The 21,195-nt window shown below is 41.9% G+C and overlaps 1 protein-coding gene across 1 annotated transcript in view; it reads right to left on the reverse strand.

The window, feature by feature from the left end:
- IQGAP2 (IQ motif containing GTPase activating protein 2) overlaps window positions 1–21,195 on the reverse strand; it is a 274,080-nt gene that overhangs the window by 94,575 nt on the left and 158,310 nt on the right. Inside the window, exons 6-12 of the mRNA XM_045796437.2 lie at window positions 17,212–17,279; window positions 16,467–16,580; window positions 15,639–15,817; window positions 13,506–13,593; window positions 9,230–9,393; window positions 6,030–6,190; window positions 1,384–1,508 (exon numbers count right to left, since the gene is read on the reverse strand). Coding sequence (XP_045652393.1) covers window positions 1,384–1,508; window positions 6,030–6,190; window positions 9,230–9,393; window positions 13,506–13,593; window positions 15,639–15,817; window positions 16,467–16,580; window positions 17,212–17,279 — 899 coding nt within the window. The remainder of the gene's footprint in view (window positions 1–1,383; window positions 1,509–6,029; window positions 6,191–9,229; window positions 9,394–13,505; window positions 13,594–15,638; window positions 15,818–16,466; window positions 16,581–17,211; window positions 17,280–21,195) is intronic.

Genomic DNA, 21,195 nt, shown 5'->3' on the forward strand with positions numbered 1-21,195 from the left:
CCCCCCCCAGACCAGACAATGCTGAACATCTGCCAAATTAGTGCCTTCCTCTTGACTAACATCTGGCAAGAACCACCAGCAGCTGAGGCGATGTGTCAGGGAAGAGCTAAGTGGGCTGTGTGCAAAGCATCTGATCGCAGGGATTCCTGCGACGCTCCCTCCAAGGATGTGCAGGGGCAGCATCGAGCTGTGCGGTCAGAGAAGAGGAACTGGAGATTTAAACAACTTAAAAAGGACACAATGAAGAAACTGTCCAGGGATCAGTGTAACAGTGGTACATCTGTGAACTGGGTGTCGGGGCAGCACATCTGAACACCTGTTATCTATTAGGGACTTAGAGAGAGGTGTTTAACTACAACAACAACAAAGGAAACCCTGCCTTGATGTTGGGCACAGGGCTCACAGGCAATAGTCAAGAGAGCAAAGAAAGTTATGCAAATGCAATCAAGTAAAAAGTCCTATGTTTTATTCCAAGAGTCATTTTACTCTCCCAAAGTTAGATGCTGCTTAGAAGTCCAGACCTAAGACCTCACCGAAACACACCAGAACAGCCTAAGCTTGTGAGAGAAGTACCTGCCTCCTCTGTGGGCAAGCTTAGGACAAGTTAGAAAAACAGGTCAAAGCTGGAGGACGGAGGGGAGGTCAGTGACATCAGCCATTAATCCAAATGCTGCCAACAAACAGAACAGCTCAGACGAAGCCAAAAATGATGGTGCTGTTTGTGTTTATGATGGGAAAGACCGCTGGGCACTTGAATTTGATAGTTCAGGCTACGGAAAAGCAGTGGCTACACTGATTGCTGAGTTACAGAGCTCCCCATGTTTCGCTGTTTTTCTAAGCAAGAGGCAAATGATAAGGAGGCAAGCTGGCATTCAAGAGTGCATGTTTCAGGGCCTATCCTCCTGGGACTGCCCACGTTCACACAGGTAGCTCATGATTTCTAGATACACAGTGAATCATCATGATTTGTGATCCTAAAGCAAAAGTTAGTTTGCATTCCAATTTTTTCCTAGGGCAGGAACATATGTTTTATTAAAAAAACAAAAAGCCCAAATGAAAGGTCAAAATAAAGTTGAGAGCTAAAAAGCTGAGTTAGAGTATTCATCTCTGAAGTATGAATAAATAAGAAGACATGAGGACTTTTATTTACACGTTTTTGTTCTAACCTTTCATGTCTTTTTATGTATGTTTTGTAATGCATGTAATATGTTGGTACAGTATTATAGGCATAAAACTTACCTATAAATATATACATGTCTATCAGGGGAGTGTGCTCTCATAAGCCCCATGAGCAAAAATCTGCAGCCCTGATTCAGGGAACTAAGCTGTCCGGACACCTTCTTCTCTCGTTATACTAAGACAAGGAAAATGTTCTGTACTTACGGTCATTTTCTTCTTGAATTTCAGTATTAACCATATCAATGCAATTCTGAATTTCATTCCAGCTTAAGCTATCTTGCCCTTGGGATAAGGCTTCCAGTTTAAAGGCGAGTAGTGCCTTTGTGTAACTGTGGAAGAGAAAACAATCATTACACTCCTCAGAGACATTCATTCTTTGTTCATCTCGCGCATCTTAAATTTGGCACGTGGCCAAAAGTAGATGTTAGGAGAATCAAAGCAGAAAAGGCACATGAGATAGCCTTGTGCAGTTTTGTGAACACACAGCAAGCTCACTTACATTCATGGTGTTTTTTCTTAAAGATACTGGATGAACAAATACTGTTGAACGGAAGTTTCTCAAAATCCAACCTCATATCTAACTCAAGCAAAAAGCAAAAAAAAAAAAAAAAAAAAAAAAGACCCGTAAGTTCTCAACTCTGTGAAATCACTTTGTTCCCCTCAGTTTCTCATTTTCCCTCCCTTCATATGTTTTTTCTCCACTCAGGCTTCAGATAATTTTTATGTGGTAAAATTTAGAACCACCATGGTTTTCTCAACCTTTGCATCAAGGGTTCTTTTTATTATTTTTCCTGTTCCTTCCAAAATCTGAGCTTTAGAACCCTCTACCCCTGTAACCTTAACCCGGCTGGGTTACCTAGAGGCCTAATGGGCCCAGCGAGGAACCAAATAAAATACAAATGCAGTTCCAGAAACCTCGCTGAGTAACACACACCTTCAGCGTATGTTTTCTTGAAGACTAGGGACATGAGTTGAATGAGAATATTGTCAAGTCCCTCCTCATCTGTCCACTTCTCCTAAGGCTTCCCAGCAGCTACTCAGAAACCTCCCTCTGTGTCCGCTCACAGCTATGGCATTCTTGCCCCTCATTGCTGACCCTTGACCCTCCTCACTATGCACAACCCTCTGGCAAAGAGAGCTTGCTCAACCACTTCAATAACTTGTTTTGTTTGGGGAGATTTTAGGGAAAAAAACTGTCCATCTTGGGCGCCTGGGTGGCTCAGTCAGTTAAGCATTTTCCTTCAGCTCTGGTCATGATCTCAGGGTCCTGGGATCAAGTCCTGCATCGGGCTCCCTGCTCAGCGGGGAGTCTGCTTCTCTGCCCCTCCCCTGGCTGGTGCTTTCTTTCTCTTCCTCCCTCTCTCCCTCCCTCCCTCTCTCTTGTTCACTCTCAAATAAATAAGATCTTAAAAAAAAATTTTCCTCTTGATAGAGTACTAAGAAACCCATTTCTCAATAGTCGATTTTCCCGTTTAAAAATCACAGAGCCAATGTTACCAGCATAAGCTAATATGAGCTGTCCTAGCCCCAAGTAGAGAAATTCAATAGTTTAGTTTGCTTTTGCATTACACCAGGGAAATAAAGACCAATCCTCTATGTACATACGTATTCACTATGCATTTTGACTTCTGAATAGCACCTTTGGATTATTAACAGCAGAGTTTAGAAAAAGTAACAGCACATTGAGTTTACAACTGTTTTCCTGGTTGTGACCGATTTTCTCAAAATTCTGCATGCTTTAAGGCAGCACTTGGGTGCCTTCTGTAGAAGGTAGCTTGAGAGGGAAAAACACCATTCAGAATAGGAAGTGGTGGCGATGATCCTTTATCTGGGGCTGAATGAGGCATCATCAAATTCAGGCCTGAAAGCGGCTAACAGTCACGTTTGAGATTTTCCCCTAACCAAAATTTAGAAGCCCAAGAAACACTCTGTTACACTAGTAATACATAAACAGTAATATTGAGTAACAATAACAAAACGTCAACTTGCACTCCTTAGCATCCCTTTTGGACGGCGATCGTTCTGTAAGCAGGTGCAAAATCCTTATGGGCATTTCACATGCTTAACGTCTAAATGATGATCCAATGGGAGTAAAATGAGAAAGCTTAAGGATGAACACAGGAAAAACCCCATCCTCACCCACCATTTCTTTAGACACGAACAAACAGTAGCCAAAGGGAAGAGATGTTAGGAGTCACACAACAGAGCTGTAAGGCTTTTCCGTGTGAGCATTAGTCTCCGGTACTAAGGCATCAGCCATAGAAAACACCTGCAGTTCACCCTCGCAGAGAGGTGCAGTCCTGCCCCTCCACGCCTCTCAGAGCCCTCCTCACTGGCGGCTGTGGGCAGAGCAGTAACATCGCATTGCTAACAGCCTTCTGAAGCTTTGAGAACATGCAGAGTAGGTGAGGTGTTTTTGCGCTTTACAGACGAAGAGAAAAGGCTGTCCAAAGTCAGACTCCGATATTTTTGGCCCTGATGCTATCTGTGTTCCTTTAACCACATCACACTAGTTGTCAGGAGCGATGAAATAATCTGTGGAAGCCTCATCTGTGGTAGGCAGCTCCAGGAGTGTGACAGCAGAGGTGCCAGGCACCCATTCCTGGCGGTGGGGGGAGCACGCACAGTAGCAGACAGGCCAGAAAACACGCAGTGTGTTTGCAACCAGCCTGATGGCAGCTCGAGGCACAAGGAGAGCTGGAGCTGGAGCCAAGGTAGAACAACACGCTTAGAGAGAGGAGTCTGTTCTTATTTCAGATGAGAACAAGGAACAGTCAAATGGAGAGCATTGTAACCGGAGCTCCATTTTAGAATAATTAATCTGGGACAGCAGACGCCTAGAGCCAATACCAACTCTACACCACTTTTGTGAGAATTAGAAGAGTCTTTCTGGGGAACCACGGGCCCGGGGTGGAAGCCATGGGAAACAGGTAGACACTTTGTATGATTTCATCAAGGTGGCCCTGCCCAACCCCTGGTGCTATGAAGAACCTGGACAACCGTGGGGAGAGGCCCAGATGGAGCCCCACGTCTTCAACTTGAAAACCTGCAAACTTGGGCTTCCAAGAACCAGGTTAAAAAGCAGACCATGAAGGTAAAATGCCGAGGCTGTGGAAGATCACTTGGGGCCGATCAGCAGTCAGCCCTGGTACCAAAGGGACCCTGAAATCTCATGTTGGTACTGGTCATTCGGCTGACCCAGGAAGTGCTTAGGTCAAACTCTAAAAACATGATTAAAATGAACAATTTTTTTCAAGTTTCCCATATAGAATACATGAACTCTGAGGCTGTAAAAGTGGTTCTCAAATGGGGTGTGAGACCATTTCCTTGATGGGTTATGTGCAAATTGGGGGCAGAAAGGGAGGAATTTCGGTAATCAAAATTAGTGATCTGATGGGAGTCAGTACGGTTATTTAGAGGGCAGTGGCCAGGATACAAAATCTGTGGGACAGTCGTGACAGTTACCTCACCAAGGTGTCCCCCTAGAGCCCCACTGGGCTGTAAGCTTCGTAAGGAAGTGACCAGCTCACCAGCTGTCTTCCACTCAAGCACTGAGGGCCAGCAGCCAAGTCTGGTTAGGTGAGAAAGAGGGTGGACATTCAAGACACAGGAGGACTAACTTGGAAGTTATTACAGAAGCAAAGGTGACAAGTCCAGTGAGCTGGTTGCTGGGAAATGGCAACATTTTGCAGAGGTGTTACACACACCCCGGCTGCTGATGGGGAGAAATGTGAGGGTGTTCACAGCACAAGGGTGCCGGCAGCAGAAAACAAGTAGAACTTGAGGTTTCTAAGCCTGGGGAAGAGAATGGTGCCATTAGAAACAGTGGAGGGAGACATAAACCACCCTGGGGACAGACTCAGGAGTTATATATTCATCAGGTGGCCAAATTTAAGCAGAACAAGAACAACCGTTTCTCCAAGAAGACTCAAAAAGAAAATCCACCGTCCTACTACTTTGGGGCCATTCTCCACACAGACAAGTGGTCAAGCATTTTTAAAAAATCTGCAGTCTTCTACATTTTCTTGTACAACCGTGCATGATCCAAGAGAATGACCCAGCCTCTATTTAAGCAGTTCGGCTAGAATCCGTATCTGAAAAGAGCCTTTGTCAGGATCTGTGCAGACATCGCCCCCTAGTGGTTAACAAGAATCCAGGCTGCGAAAATCACTACTTTTAACTGGGGCTTTTGTTTTACTGAATCTTTAATGGACTCCTTATTCTGGCCCCTTAATTTTCTCTCTAGAGTGGCTGCAGTGTTTTATACTATCAAGTGTACTATCTGGTAGCATATTTCAGAAACATGATATGGAAGATACTAATTGAGACTGTCACCCACTGCCCTGTCACCCACTACCATGATCCACTCTCGTCTCAGGATTCCTTGGGTTTAACAATCAAAACAATGGGGTTTGGGGTTCAGTTGCCCAACTGTAGGTCCATAAATCCAAATTTAGTTTCCTCATCAGTAAAAGAAAATAACTGGACTGGATCATTATTAAAGTTTCTTCCAACTCTTCTACATTCAGTGGTCTCAAAAAAAAAAAAAAAAGCCCAAGGGAAGTTATGTTTTTAATAGCTCTTTTATTTTTTAGCCTATCACATCATTTTTGGTAATGACAAAGTCAGTCAGTAATTGTCACAACACAGTCATTTTTAGATTCCTTCTCCCCCTAAAAGAAATACTGTAAAAAAGGACTCATATTAGAAGGACTGTTAAAGTAGACTAGCTTTTGAGGAATTGAGTACAGACATATGGATTTCTTCAGCAAAGAGCAGATCTTTCATTTGCGAGATCTGCCGAACACACATTCCTGTATTAAAAGGAGGCTTGGAAGATGTTCCCTTACCGTTCTACATACGATTCATCCAGATTGTTGAGGCCTATTGTTGGGCTTCTGAGTTGATTCTGCACAGACACAAGATCATTGTTTTCCAAGGCCTGGTTTAGTAAAGCAACAGCAGACAGCATTTCCACTGCAATCAAGAGCTCCTCATGGGCCAAGTAGTTCTGTGGGAAAATATATGCAATACGAGTTTTCCAAAGTACACGCCTCATGTATGTGATGGGGTTTTAGAATGTGTATTTCAAAGAACAAAGAAAAGTTAAAGGTTTTGAGAACCCAGGAGAAAGAAGGCTCAAGGGCCACCTGCTTTTCATTGGTTTAAATGAACAGGTGAGTGGGTTCTGGGTTTTTCTTAGCTAATCATTTTAGGGACAGAGTTAATGGCAACCAACGGTTCTGATTCCTCAAACATCTGCATTTCCCTAGCTGATTCCCAACACTGGTTATATGAGCTGCTTACAGGCTCAGACTGACCAAATAATTAAGTGAAGGATTAGACAACCCTGTCACTGTGTGAGAGTGTGAGGTCAAGACTTTCAGGAGTGATTTTCAGTTTAAATTAAGGGTAAGGAAAAGAGGGGAGAACTTTACCTACAAGTTATAACCCAAGAAAAGTAAACCAAAATCATTAAGCTAAGAATATCAATTCTAGTCCCAAAAAAGTTAAACTGAGTCACTTTTAAATAATTTGGTAGAATTTTTTTCTTTCTTTCTTTTTTTTTTTTTTTAAGATTTATTTTAGAGCAAGAGTGAGGGAGTGGGGGCAGGAGCAGAGGGAGACAACCTCTAAGCAGACTCTGCGATGAGCATGGAGCCCGATGTGGGGCTCGATCTCATAACCCATGAGATCAGGACCTGAGCAGAAATCACAGGTCGGATGCTCCACTGGCTGAGCCACCCAGGTGCCCCAATAATGGGGTAGAAATTTTAAAACAGTCAATCTTACAGTAAAACAAGTTATGATTTATAATTCTGGATTTGGCTTATTTTTAAAAAATACATCTCATGGTAGCTACACTTGCAGTGAGCATAGCTGAAGTATAAACTTGCCAAGTGACTATCTTGTATAGCTGAAAGCAATGCAGTTGTGTGTCAACTATCGTCAACTAAAATTTAAAAAAACCACAACCGAGACTTTCGAACACCTTCCCGCTTCAATGTTCTCTTCCATTTAACCATTTTATACTGACTCAGGCTACCTTCAAAAGGGTTATTTCTTCCATTATACTGAAGGAACACAGAGGGAGCATAAAATGAATAGAAAAAAAAGTGCTGATAACTGTATTTATATTTAGGATATTTTCTGTATTTAATATATACAATGTAATATTTATATTAAAATGCATTATAGTTTCTGGATCTCCACAGGTATCCCACAGCAATGGATTTTAGAGTAACAAGGTATAATTCTACCTTCCAAAGCAAATGGGAAGAAGGGGTTATCATAGGGAGCATGTAAGCAAATTTTATCCAAGTTTCTTATATGAACTACAAGTTTAACACATAAAGAAGGTGTAAAATTACAAGTAAAAAAGCAGGATGGAAACATCTGAGGTCCACCTCCACTACCCCTTCTGGTAATTGTCCACAAGTATCTCACACGGTATTCAGCAAAAGGATAAGGAAAAACAGAGCAGCAGCGGGGCTGGACAACCTCAGGCTGACCATTGACCAGTTAGGGGTGAATAGGGCTGGGCTAGAGTGTGAGTAGCCTTGAGCTTCAAAGCTGGTGGTGCAGGAGAAACCATTAATGAAAGAACTTAAGTGCAATTTCCGAAAATGACCTCTTTTTCTTTTATTACAAATTAATATCTTTCTATTTAGAGAACAAGAAGTTTTGGTAAGCAAGAATAAGAAAACAAATCTTCCCACCCAAGCCCTTTCGTGTATATCCTTATTTATTCTTAATTCATACAAACATTTGCAGAGGTTTTTTTCAACAGGATTTTCATATTATGAAAACCCCTCTAGATAATGACATTTTAATCTCATTTTTTCCCACTGGATATTAGCGCGGCAATCTGTTGTTAAACACGTGGTTTGTTTCTGGCTTCTCAGTATTACAGAATATGTTGTGAAATAATCCCCGTGAACACAACTTTTTGATTCGTATTCTTCAGGCTCTTTTCCTCGCACTATAACTGTCAGGATAACGGGTGAAAGACCTGCGTTCACGTTACGGAGACCATCCTTCAGAAAGGGTGAACCATTCATGCGTCCATCGGCTGTGCAGGCAGTGCCCGCTGCCCCAAATTTATGCCTACACTACGCTGGCTCTCCCAATGCTACCAATCTGAGTTCCCAAAATAACTGTATTTGAATTTACATTTACTTCTGATTGAGTTTGAACACTTTTGCTCTGTGTCTGTCATTGTGTATGCCGATTTTTGTGAATTGGCTCTTCATGTTTTTGGCCTCCCTTCCTCCCTCTCTTTCATGGAACAGTGACCCGTTTCCCATTTTTAAGACCCAACGTTCTTCTGCATTTCCTTAGAACTTCAATTTTTTAAGTAACTTTGTACGTTCAACTTTTTATGTTGGGACATTATTCTGATATGTGTAGTGAGGTCGTGTTTTCTTTTTCAAATGGTTAAATGCTTGTAAGGATTTCATTCTTTTCTTTACCTTTTTGAAATACTAGTGCTTTCATATATTTAATTCTTGGCTCTGCTTCCAGGACTTTTTATTCTGTTCCATTATTTGGGTTAATCCTGTACTAGTACACATAGTTTAAATTACTGTAACCTTATCTATTACTGTTTAATACCATTTGTGTATTAAGCAGCATTCAATTTACAAACATTAAAAGTCATGGTACTGATGTTCTTCATTTCTAGAAATGCAGACTCCTAGCTAATTATTCTGTATTAAAAAACATGACAGATTTTTAAAAAATTTCAGTACAGTTAAAAAATTATCCAAAGTGCTTCAAAAGTTAGAGAATAAGATAATAAAAACAACTTGTTTGCAACGTGTATTTGTGTAGAATGCTGCCTGCATTTCCTAACTACGTAGACTCTTTATGGAGATGAAAAGCAGGAGTTAGAGAGGAAGGCAGCCAAGGACGTGGTACAGGGAGGCCAGGGGAACGGGGATTGGTACAAGTTAAAGACTCTGCATCCCGTTCACCTTTCCTAAACAGCCTTCCTCATAGCTCTGACTCAGAATTGACATATTCGTAGTTGGGGTCCCCTCAGACTTACCATGGCATTCTGTTTCTGGAGGTTGAAAAGTTCATTCTGATACATCACAGCAGCAAAGGGGTAAACAGCAGGCAGCTGGGCCTCCGGTCTCTTCAGTGCAAGCAGCGTATTCTCGGGGTCACCTTCCCGAATGACAGCATTGATGTGGTCCACGGCAGCAAGCCCTGAGTGGGGATTGGGGGTGTCACAGTCCGTCAGAACGTCCACTTTTTCTACTACTGTTTGCCCCAAGCATCCCATCTTTCCAAGGACTAGAATCGACGCTGTCCCTTTCCATGAACTCTGAAAAGCTGCAGCTGGAGGGCAGGCAAAAATTTGAAGATGGTAGCTAAGTAACTGGAGGTCAGTGCAGTCCTTGGAGAAAGTCGCTAAAAGGGCCTCAGCACTGACAGAGCTGGAGTTATGAGATCACTCCTGTCTAGCATGACTTCCCTACGAAAACTTGCCCTTCAGGATCAGCTCTGGTCTGCCCTCTTCCACTGTTCTAGTCCTTGAGGATTTCACACCTTGGGGAACCCCACAGTATTTAGAGCTGGGCCGTAAAGATCCCATAAGCATTGTTCTTGAATGTTCCTTGTGTATTAGTACTGCCTTTGCAAGGAGACTGAAGCTATGTGAACGCCCAAAGCCAGACTTGCCCCACTGCTGTATCCTCCCTCTGAAGCCGCACCCCTGGAAACCTACAGTTAGCACTAGGAGTCAGTGCTGCTTGAGGCTGATGGGATTTTTCTTGCACGCTCTCTCTCTTTTTTTTAAAAAAATATTTTATTTATTGATTTGAGAGAAAGAGACAGAGAGAGCATGAGTGAGGGGTGCAGAAAGAGAGGGAGAAGCAGACTCCCCGCTGAGCAAGGAGCCCGATGTGGGGCTCGATCCCAGGACCCTGGGATCATGACCTGAGCTGCAGGCAGCCACTTAACCAACTGAACCACCCAGGCACCCCTTGATGGTATTTTTCTCAGAACATTCTCCCTCATATCTTGTGTTCTGTGAAGTATGATTTTTAAGAAAAAATCATTTCAGATGTGTTTTTTAAAAAACATTATAACCAAAATTCCTATGATTAAATAAGTCTGTGCCAGTATCACTTCACCTTAAAAAAACAAAAACCCGGACCACAGAATGTGTTGGCTTACATTATCTGATCAGATCGTAAGCTCCGTGAGATCTCTACCAGTTGCAATGTTCAGATTATGAAGACCTGAATTGTATTTTATTTAGTCAGTTACTTATTTACTTATTTCTTGAGAGGGGCAGAAAAGCAAGGTTTATTGAGCGATAGTAAAGTTTATTGAATGATAGAGTACAAAGCTCCCAAAAGGGAAGAGACCCCAGAGGGTTTCCCAAAACCTGAATTTTAAAAACCAAACTGAGGGTAGACTTCTCATAGTTTTCAGAAAACAGGAAGAGAACTGCTGACAACTGGGAGAATGAGCGATTGACTCTGCCAGCAGGGAACAGCAAACTGGACAGAAACAGCAGCATTTCACTCCATAAAGAAGGTTTCGGGGGCTCCTGGATGGCTAAGTCAGTTCAGCGTCTAACTTTTGATTTCGGCTCAGGTCATGATCTCAGGGTCGTGGGATTGAGCCCTGTGTCAGGCTCTGTGCTCTGGGCGTGGAGCCTACTTGGGATTCCCTCTCTCCCTCTCCCTCTGCCCTTACCCCACTTGTGCTCTCTTTCTAAACAGATAAAATCTTAAAAAAAAAAAAAAGTTTCAGGATAGCAGAAATAACACAGACCCACAGATTTCTAGAGCTTTTCAAGGATTAGTTTGTCTCCCTAATACACGACTAGATTGCAGCTAAGATTGCTCTAACCTTTTTAACAGATGACAATTTACCTTCTGTAACTCATTCACAAGGAGCTACCCCTCCATAACCTTTCTCTTGAGACACATCATTCAACAGCAGGAAATACTTACAGCCAATGCAATCCTCTTAGTTACACCCACAAAAAACTTCAATGTATTCTAAAGGACTCTTAAGAACCCAAACCTATTTTTCTGTTCTAAGAATTGATATGTCCAACAAAAAAAAAATCCCAGAAAGGTCGGTCAGTGGACATTCATGTCCTCTGCTGTTCTGTGAAAGTCACCCACAGCCTCTCAGCTGTGTCTGTCATTATTTTGGATAGGACCCTGCTTCCTCTCTGAAAACTCCATTATGTGTTTGCACCACTGGATGGTAAGAGAGTACCAGAAAATCATACCCTTAAGACACTCTTTATGAACCATTTCTTCTAAAAAAAAAAATAAAGTGAGCTCTCCCACTCTTTTATACTCTGCATTTAACCAAACTTCCGGCCCCGGTCTTAACAGAATATGTCTTGTAATGAATGGAATGCATGGGCCAAACCCAAAGTTAAATGACTGCAGGTCAGACAAAGCTGCAGCCTCCACCGACAGATCTGGTGACACTGCTGTCAAAGCTGTCCCTTATGTCACTTCTCTAGCTATTATGCACACAGACACCTTAACATTTTAGTATAATAACGTACAGGGCAGAGAAAAAGCTTGTCAAGTAGCTATACTCGTATATTTTAAAGCATACAGTTGTCTTACTGTCATGTCACTGATTAAAATATACTTGAGGGTTTTTTCAAGACTCTTCTGAGTTCTACTCAACTATAAATTTTCAGATGGAGAGAGAGAAAAAACGTCAGAATCATCATGTTCTCCACAGTTAAAGCCATCGAACACGGCAATGCCCTTCATAATTTAAGCTGGTCATGCATTAGTGCAAATCCTCTCGTGCTTTTTATTTAAAAATGTATAAGCAACGCGGCATTAAATCTGTGGCCAGGAAATTATGTCAGCAAGTATTTAAACATTTATACAAGGCATTTTGTTTAAAATGAAGAAGAAACCTGTGTTAGTGGTTATAAACTTTTCAAAAATAAAGGATGGCAGAAGGCTACGGAATCATTTCTTCACCAAGTGTATGGACCTCAGCTGTCTTGCTGGCAATATTAATTTCTTCCTGCAATTCATTTCTGTTGAGCGTCACGAAATTCTCAGCTTTCCAATAGAGCAGAAAGAGAAACTTAGAGCTGTATTTCATGTGTCATCACCAATATGTTCAAAATTGAATAAGAATAAAAGAAGAGGAACTTGCATTCCACAATGTTAAGGTGTTCCCTTAAAAAAAGTTACTGGGGAGCTCTCAGCAGTTTTGTGTATGAGGGAAATTCTCAAACCTACTCAGATGTTAACTCCTAGATATTTACATCAATTTTCTCAGGGCCTCCTTGATTAGTGTTTGAACCCTTTGGGTAGGTCTCTACAAGGACCTGGGAGCAAACTTCTGGGTAAAACCTATAGTTTCTTTGAAGGTGTTCAGAACATTCAAAGATCATCTATGAGGTGGAATCAAAGACGAAGTTTGGAGTGCTGTAATTAGTGGATACTCCCAAGTTTAAATTTGACAGATGGTTCACAGGCTTTAGTAAAGGGGCTAAATGGCCTTTCAGGTATTCGTTTTTTGTGTATATACGGGCTCTTTAGGTTGCCCTAGGGGAAATAAATGTCAAGTAGAACTCCTTACTGCCTCAAGTAAAACCAAATTTTATTAGAGAGGGAGAAAAGACTGCTAAAGAGACTAGTCTCTCTGACCTTGCATAGGCTCATTTTAATTACCTGAGCTTTCTGTTCCTTATAGTCACACAACAGACATAGGTACAGAAAGGAACTGAACTGTGAGACTCCATAGAGGTTCAGGGACGTGGGATTCGAACCTGCCACGGTGCCATTTCATTGGCCTATCCAGTCTCACTCACTTGCCAAAAAACTATACGAGCTGTAAGAAAATAATTCTTACCAACTGCAGACTAATGACTGGGAAGTAATTAAGAGCAGCGGCGTCAACAATACCTTTTCGATTCCAGTCAAACACTGTCACATAATCATGGGCAAGAAATAACAATCTTTAAGTCATAATCTTTTACTAAATAGCTTTCCATATCAGCCCAATAAGGGATAGGTTCAAAATACGCCATGCATACACTGTACCTACGATAAAACAGGAAGGGATAGCTAAACTAGCTTCAAGACACCTTGAGATCCTTGGCATGAGCAAGGGGACAAGATCGCCCAAAATTTCCATGGAAAACTGCCACATGATGCACCACTATTAAGAATAACACTGACGTTGAGTGGAATTTTCATCACATAAGGCAGTTTTACAAGGATACCAGTTGAGAGTTTTGGTGAGATTCTGACAAGGACAATTTGCGTCTTCTGACAGTATCCATTTCCTTCACACAGTCCATTACTTACTGTTGACTTTATTGATGTTGCCTTGGATTTCTGCTTGGGTCAGCAGTTCTTCATATGCATCTCTTTCTTCTTCTGAAATACAGTTATTCTACAAAACAAAGTCTTTACTGATTCCTGAGGTTAAATAAAATGTTCCCAAAGCTCGCTATTCAAAAGCAAAATGCAAAGAGTGAGAAGAGCCGTTTACTTATATTCATTTGAATTCAATATAAGCACTGAAAAGCGCTTGCTCTGTGCAGGGTACCAGGGTTAGATACGCCTGGCAAAGATTACACAGATGAACAGCGGCCCCAGCGACTCTCTGAAAGGGCCCGATTGTCTAACGTGGCAAACATCATGCTGGACCACTTGACCATACCGCCATTTTGTAGATGGAAGTCAGTGGAATGTTGGCAATTTCCTTTGATCCAGTCTAATAAAACTGACACCATAAATAACAAATATACATAGAATACATTTTAGAGAAGAATTACATATTCTCAAGTAACACTTGAAAAAGAGAAAACAATTGAAGAGGGCTTGGAGGAACAGAGCAATTATAAAGGCAGAGTGGGAAGCAGGATGGAGACCACAGGATTGGGTCACAAAGGTGAGAGAGCTTCGCACGCTGGGCTACAGCCTAGTGTATAGGGTTAGCCAGAAAGATGGGGAGCTGGGCGGGCATTCCAGAGGCTTTTTAAAGCCAAGCGAAGGACCTGTACTTAACTCAGTAGGCAGTAGGGAACCCAGGGAGCTTTCGGGGGCTGACATCCGATCTGTAAAGATTAATTTTGCAACCTCTAGGTCCGAGGGGGGTTGGCTGGCAGAATGGGAGGAAGCAGGGCCACCTGTGAGGAAGGTGAGCAAAACACCGAGGCATGGTGGGGGCGGGGGCAGTGCTGGGGCCAGAGTGGTAAGACTAGAAGGTGTGGGACAGATGTAAGCCTGGCAAGAAGAGGCAATAGAATGCAGTGAGGGATAGGATACGGGGGTGGGGGAACATGGACAGAGTTCTGAAACATCGTGGAAATCATTTCAGAGGCAAATCAGCATGGGCACACGTGTGAGAAGGGCAGGGTAGAAATAAGCACTCTCCCTACTTGGTGAAGGGCAAGGCCCATGGGACAGAGAGATGAAGTCGTCTGGAGGAGCATTCGAGGGGCCTGGTATCAAGCTCACAGCTGATTTCCTCAGCAAGTGGATGAGCTTGTCTGAGGAGGAACAGAGACAGAAGTGACTCCAGGTCAGACCTTGAAGAATCCCCGTAGGCACAGGGAGGATGGAGAAGAGCCGCTGAGAGGCAGAGGAGGACTGTGCCCCAAAGCAGCAGGGGAGCCCGCTGAGCAGCCAACCTGAGGCAGGCGGGCGGGGCGGGGCAGGGTGGGGCGGGTGGGACAGGTGGGGCGGGGCGGGGTGGGGCAGGCGGGGCAGGGTGGGGCGGGTGGGACAGGTGGGGCGGGGCGGGGCAGGGTGGGGCAGGCGGGGCAGGGTGGGGCGGGTGGGACAGGCGGGGCGGGGCGGGGCAGGCGGGGCAGGCGGGGCAGGCGGGGCAGGCGGGGCAGGCGGGGCAGGCGGGCGGGGCGGGCAGAGGCCACCAGGTGAGAGAAGGCAGTAAGAGCAAGTGGGAAGTTTTGGTAATGGAGCTGAAGCTGACACAGCAAGAGCCTAAGTAGGAGAAAGATGGCCAACAAGAGCTGTCCTAAGTAATGCTAGACAGGAAGGCAGAAGTCAAGGTCAGGCTGCCTCGCAGAGGAGGGAAGGCGAAATATGAGAGCGACTTCAAAAACATCAGCTCTCAACTTCACCACACCGAACCATTAACCTCTGTTAATCAATCTACAGGTAACTCGGCTAATACAAGGTCTGCAGACGATGCCCAACAGGGACGATCTTGAGCCATTACTTTCACACTTCCCAGGTAAGTCATAAGTTTACAACATGACTGTCAATCCTTGTAACCCGTAAGAATAAGCATAAAAGGAAACCTTTTTTCTTTACATAGTGCGTGGTCTGCTTTTACCCCTACATTTCACCCCAGCCAACTGCCTACGGCTACAGAGATCACTGCCAGGTGATTTAAAACGATCACTTTTAACACCAAGGCTTCTTCAAACTAGCTACTCAGAGCTGTATGACTGAGAATCTAATTAATACCTTCAGTCTTGCATTCTCCTCTTTCCTCTTCTTGGCTTCCCAGAGTTCCTTCTGGTATTCCTGTGCAAGGCTGTCATCTACTAAAGTTAAAACTGCGTTTGGGTTTCTTAGCGTTTTAATGGTTTGTTCTGCTATTCCTTTTTCAATAGCTTCATTAATGGCTATAACTGCAGCATGCACTGAAAAGAGGGGAAAAAAAAAAGATTTTCATGAGCCAAAGACAACATGGAAAGTTGCACAGACACTGCGTAAACGTAAGCAGTTTTACTTTCTTCTCTGGCTTCCAGTTATAAAGGCCAGAGAAGACCCCCGAGACACTTCACAGAGCACCCCTCTGACAACCTCTCCACCTGCCCATCTCACTTGGGTCCTGTCTCAGCATCTGCCCTGTGACCTCTATGAATTTATGAGTGGCTAAAATGAACCAAGAGGTATGTCAACCCCCAGGGGCTGACAGGGGATGTGGACACTGTTAAAGTACCAGTTTGTTTCCAAATGATACTGGCAATTGAACTTGCAACACAGAAGGACAATACAGCAATGTACTCTACCAATAAAACCTGATGACACAAAAAGCAAAGACATATTGTGACTAAAGGTATTTATGAAAACTTTTAATTCACATTGCACAAGTACATGTGTAAAGTCTAAATCAATTACAGGGTTATGTTCTCATATGCTCAACTTAACCATCTACAATACATCCAATAAAAACTTCGAAAGGGGGCTGAAAATATCTTCTAAATATGCTCCTTCTTGGAACCGACATCAACAAAGTGTAGGTTAAGTCTCAAGTCAATAGTAAGCTCTGATTTTAAATAGACTCACAAGCAGCTTCATCCACTGACAGTTCATTAGCCAGAATACCACCTATTTTGCTGAAAGATGGCATTTGTATTCCATATTTCTCAAGTTCCTTTCTCATATTACTAATTTCCTCCTCTGAAAAAGAACAACAACAACAAACAACATCAAAGAAAGACACAGAGATGGAAGCAGGAACGAATATATTCACATCAAGAAATGTCTTCACCCCACAGTCTCGCTCCCAGAAACGTGAGGCTTATTTTTCTGAATAAGGAATATGAAAGGGGGCATCTGGGTGGCTCAGTCGGTTAAGTGACCAACTCTTGATTTTGGCTCAGGTCATGATCTCAAGATCATGAGATCAAGCCCCGCATTAGGCTCCATGCTGGGTGTGGAGCCTGCTTAAGATTCTCTCTCTCCCTCTGCCCCTCCCCCCTGCACGTGCATGCTCTCTAAAAACAAATAAACAAAAAAAGAAAATTAAAAATGCCATGCCATTATTTAAAAAAAAAAAAAAAAGAGAAAAAAGTGTCTTCATCAAGAAGGTGGGGCACTTCTAAACAAGAACCTGAGGAAGAAGTCAGCCTATTTCTCATTTCACCAATATGGGGAAAAGGAAAACTGGTTGAATACAAACAAGATAGTGATGTTTTCTCCTCTGATCAATATAGAGGAAAAATGGGAATCGATGCTATCAAAAGGAAAACAAAAGTATTGATACATTTTTCTTAGTAAATGATAATGTAAAAATCATAAAGAGTAGTACCTGTGAAGTCTACTTTTCCCAACAAATCCTGGATCTGGGGTGCTATTCCTAGTTTGAACAGGTATAAACTGAAAGACAGAACATAAAATCATCAGTTCAGAAGTTTGATCATCACACATCTTAGCATAAAAAAATTACTTAAGTCCTAAGGGTTTTTTAGTTAAGAAAGACCTAAGAGATTATCTCATCTAATCCATTCATATTATAGATGGAGAAACTGAGGTAACACAGTCCCTGGTGGAGGGGGACTGCAACCATAGTCTAAGTCCCAAAGACCGGTCTGCTTTAGAACATGGCATTTCCGTTGGGTCAACTAACTCTCTACCACCCATTTGTAGGGAGAATAAGAAACAAACCTTATACAAAATAGCCAGTAATAAATCCAGCGAACATTTCTTTCGATACTCCTTCTATGATTATTTTGTTGAAAGTACAGCTCAAATTATATATTCCTTTTCGATACCCCTTTAAGTACCACACACCCTTTGAAGACCTATTTGTTTTACATTTTCTGAAACAAATAAATAGAGTGGCGAGACTATCAGCAGATGGGGTGATAAACCACAATATGGGCATACGACTAAGTGGAAGATGGAGAATAAATTGTGTGTGTGTGTGTGTGTGTGTGTGTGTGTGTGTGTGTGTATTTAAAACTCCTTAGGAAGTAACAATGGCACGCACTAACCTATCCATAACTTGACAAAAGAGCAGAGGGCTGGCATCTAAATTTTACCAAATGTGCAAATATATGGTTATATGGCTTTCCCCATTTAATCACTGAAGTACAGTTTCTTTCCATGATGATCCTAACTTCCTTACCCCCAAAGAGTAATCCTATAGACCAACTAAAAAAAAAAATCTGTATTCACTTTATTATTTTTTATAGGTTTGTAATTTATGAGATTTTAAATAGAATTTAGAAATTATACAATAAGAGAAAATGAACTAAGAATGATTTCATTGGCTCAATATATTTCAAGATCATCACTTCAGATGCTGAGGTGAGATGCACCTGGGGAGATTATAAAATTTCATTGAAGTTCAAGATCAAGCCTTTTCAAATGGTACTTGATGCTGTCCTGCCAGCTGATTGGGTTTCCCGGTTTCTAGATCTTTCTGAGCAACTAGTACAGACATGGTTTATGGCAATCAGGAGACACTGAGTGCTTAGCTGAACCTAAGAATCCGCTGAAGGGTGTGACCTTATTTTACCACCAATACATGACAATGCCACTTTCTTTGCCTGCTTACCACAGAATACTAGCAAAGAAAATCCTGCAATGGGATAGGCTGGTGATGGGTATTAAGGAGGGCACGTATTGCATGGTGCACTGGGTGTTATACGCAAGTAATGAATCATGGAACTTTACATCAAAAACTAGGGATGTATTGTATGGTGACTAACATAATAAAAAAATATTATTATTATTAAAAAAAAAAAAGAAAATCTTGCAAATCTGATAGCCAAAAACATTACGTCTGCATTCCCTTTTGTTAGTTGTAAGGGTAAACATGTTTTTAGACACAAATTGTTCCATGTCTCTTTCTTCCAGGAAATGCCTATTAATGAATTTTTGAATTTTAAATATTTTTGGGGGGAGGCGAGTTTACCTTTCTTTGGTTTCCCCCCTTTTCCATCAAAACCACAACCAAAGAACAAAGAACAAATGACATTTTAAACATATGGTAATTGTAATTTTAGTACTAAATTCCAATACGATTTTCGTATCTTACCCACAGGTGGAAAACATATTAGACTCTGAACATTCTTCAATATAAAATAGGCATTATGTATTCATAACTCAAAGCTAGAAAGATGGGATACATTCCTTAGTTTAAATTCTATGTCTTTAGAGATTATCAGGGATATAAAACTATTTACACAGCCTCTGAAGACTTTATTACCAAAGGTTCACTCCAAACAAGTCATTAAAACTAGAAAGCTGACATTTTCAAAACTATAATATTTTATGAACCACTTCTCAACTCATTATTACGTGGAAAAAATATTCCTGTTAAAAGGGAGCCCATATCATGCGGAACAAATGAAATGTCAACCTCTTCAACTGTTCCTTTGTACTAACAGATATTACAAAATTAAACAGAATTAAATGGATAGGTATGGCAAAACTGCAAAAGAATTCTAGGAAAATAAAAGCCACACATTAAGAAATGACAAAAAATCATCCTCCAATTTCTTTCATAGTATCTGATTTACCTCTTTCTCTTCTCTTTTTACAACTAAATTAAAAAATATACATGAACTAATCTACAAATATAAACAATTTAATGGGAGAAATTTTGAAAATGTGACAATAAAATTTAAGTAGGAGGCATCCATAAAATGTCTTCTAACAACCAATTTTCTATCTATAATTAAGTGTTTAACGCTGTGGGGGGTTTTGTTTGTTTTTAAGAATTTTTATTTATTTGAGAGAATGAGAGAGAACAAGCAGAGCGGTGTGGAGGGGAGGAGAGGCAGAGGGAGAGGGAGAAGCAGACTCCCCACTGAGCAGGGAGCTGGATGCATGCGGGGCTCCAACCCAGGACCCTGAGATCATGACCTGAGCCAAAGGCAGATGCTTAACCAACTGAGCCACCTGGGTGCCCCCTTCCTTTTTTTTTAAGATTTATTATTATTATTATTATTATTATTATTATTATTATTTTTAAAGATTTTATTTATTCATTTGACAGAGAGAGACAGCCAGCGAGAGAGGGAACACAAGCTGGGGGAGTAGGAGAGGAAGAAGCAGGCTCCCAGCAGAGCAGGGAGCCTGAGGCAGGGCTCGATCCCAGGACCCTGGGATCACGCCCTGAGCTGAAGGCAGACGCTTAATGACTGAGGCACCCAGGCGCCCCTAAGATTTCATTTTTAAGTAATCTCCACACCCAACGTGGAGCTCGAACTCACAGTCCTGAGATCAAGAGTCGTACTATCTCCTGACAGAGCCAGCCAGGTGCCCCTTCCAGTTTTCCTCTTTCTTAATGTTATCTTTTTTTTGTTGTAAGCTTAGGTATTCAATAAGTGATGAGTTGAATAAATTACCAATAGCACCTATTTTAATATTGTCCTTTATTCCTTGGCTGGCACGTCTTCTTGTTGAATCTAATGCCACTTTCAGAGGTTGGTTTCCCTCAACTGTCTGGCATTCCCTGATCTGGGGCTCATCGTGGGGCTTGGGACTTGCTTTTTGCCATTGTGGACCACAGGTTCCCATTACAGGAGCCAGTCTTAGGGAGACCACCTGGGAACATGGGGCTGACACCATGAGGGTGCCCATGTCTTGCCTTCTCACATCGGGGCTTCCGGGGTAACGCTGGCTTTGGGATCTTTTTTTCTGGATTGCTTGTAACAAGCCCCAGGGCAGCTCCTTGCTCTGCTGCACCCTGTGATTTCTGGGCTGTGGTCTTCTGTCTTGTTTCTCAGTCAATGCCACCTTGTCTGTGTGGTCAGGGGATGGCATCCTTTCTTACTGGGAATGATTTTTTTTTTAATTACTACTTTAGTAATTTCATCTCAGTTGTTTTCACATTATTTCCTCTACTGATCCATTCATTTAATTACTATGCATAGGATATCTACTCCATAAAAAATATTTTTCTCTGCCACGCTGTTCCTAAAATAAGAGCGTTTAGGCTTCCACAAAATATAGGTTTGTTGGTAATAGGAATTATAACTATTATACTAAACAAAAGTGCTAATTTTCCCCTGTGGTACTGAAGAAATTGGGTGACTATTTCCAATTACACTTTCTACTTCCCCACTGCATGCTGTAATACTAACATAAATCCTACAATAAGCCAACATCCTGGTTTAACTAAAAGTTACCACAAGGTGGTGCTGAGAAGTTACCTTTTGGATCAAACAATCTTGGCTTTTAACACGATTTGAAATAAGAGATTTTCTGAAATTGGTATGGATCAGTTAGAAATCTCATTTGCACATACATACTTTCACCAAAAATGTTTAAATGTTAATGT

This window comes from Ursus americanus, chromosome 5, assembly GCF_024610735.1.
Source record: "Ursus americanus isolate L20-20 chromosome 5, mUrsAme1.1.p, whole genome shotgun sequence".
Taxonomy (NCBI): Eukaryota; Metazoa; Chordata; class Mammalia; order Carnivora; family Ursidae; genus Ursus; species Ursus americanus.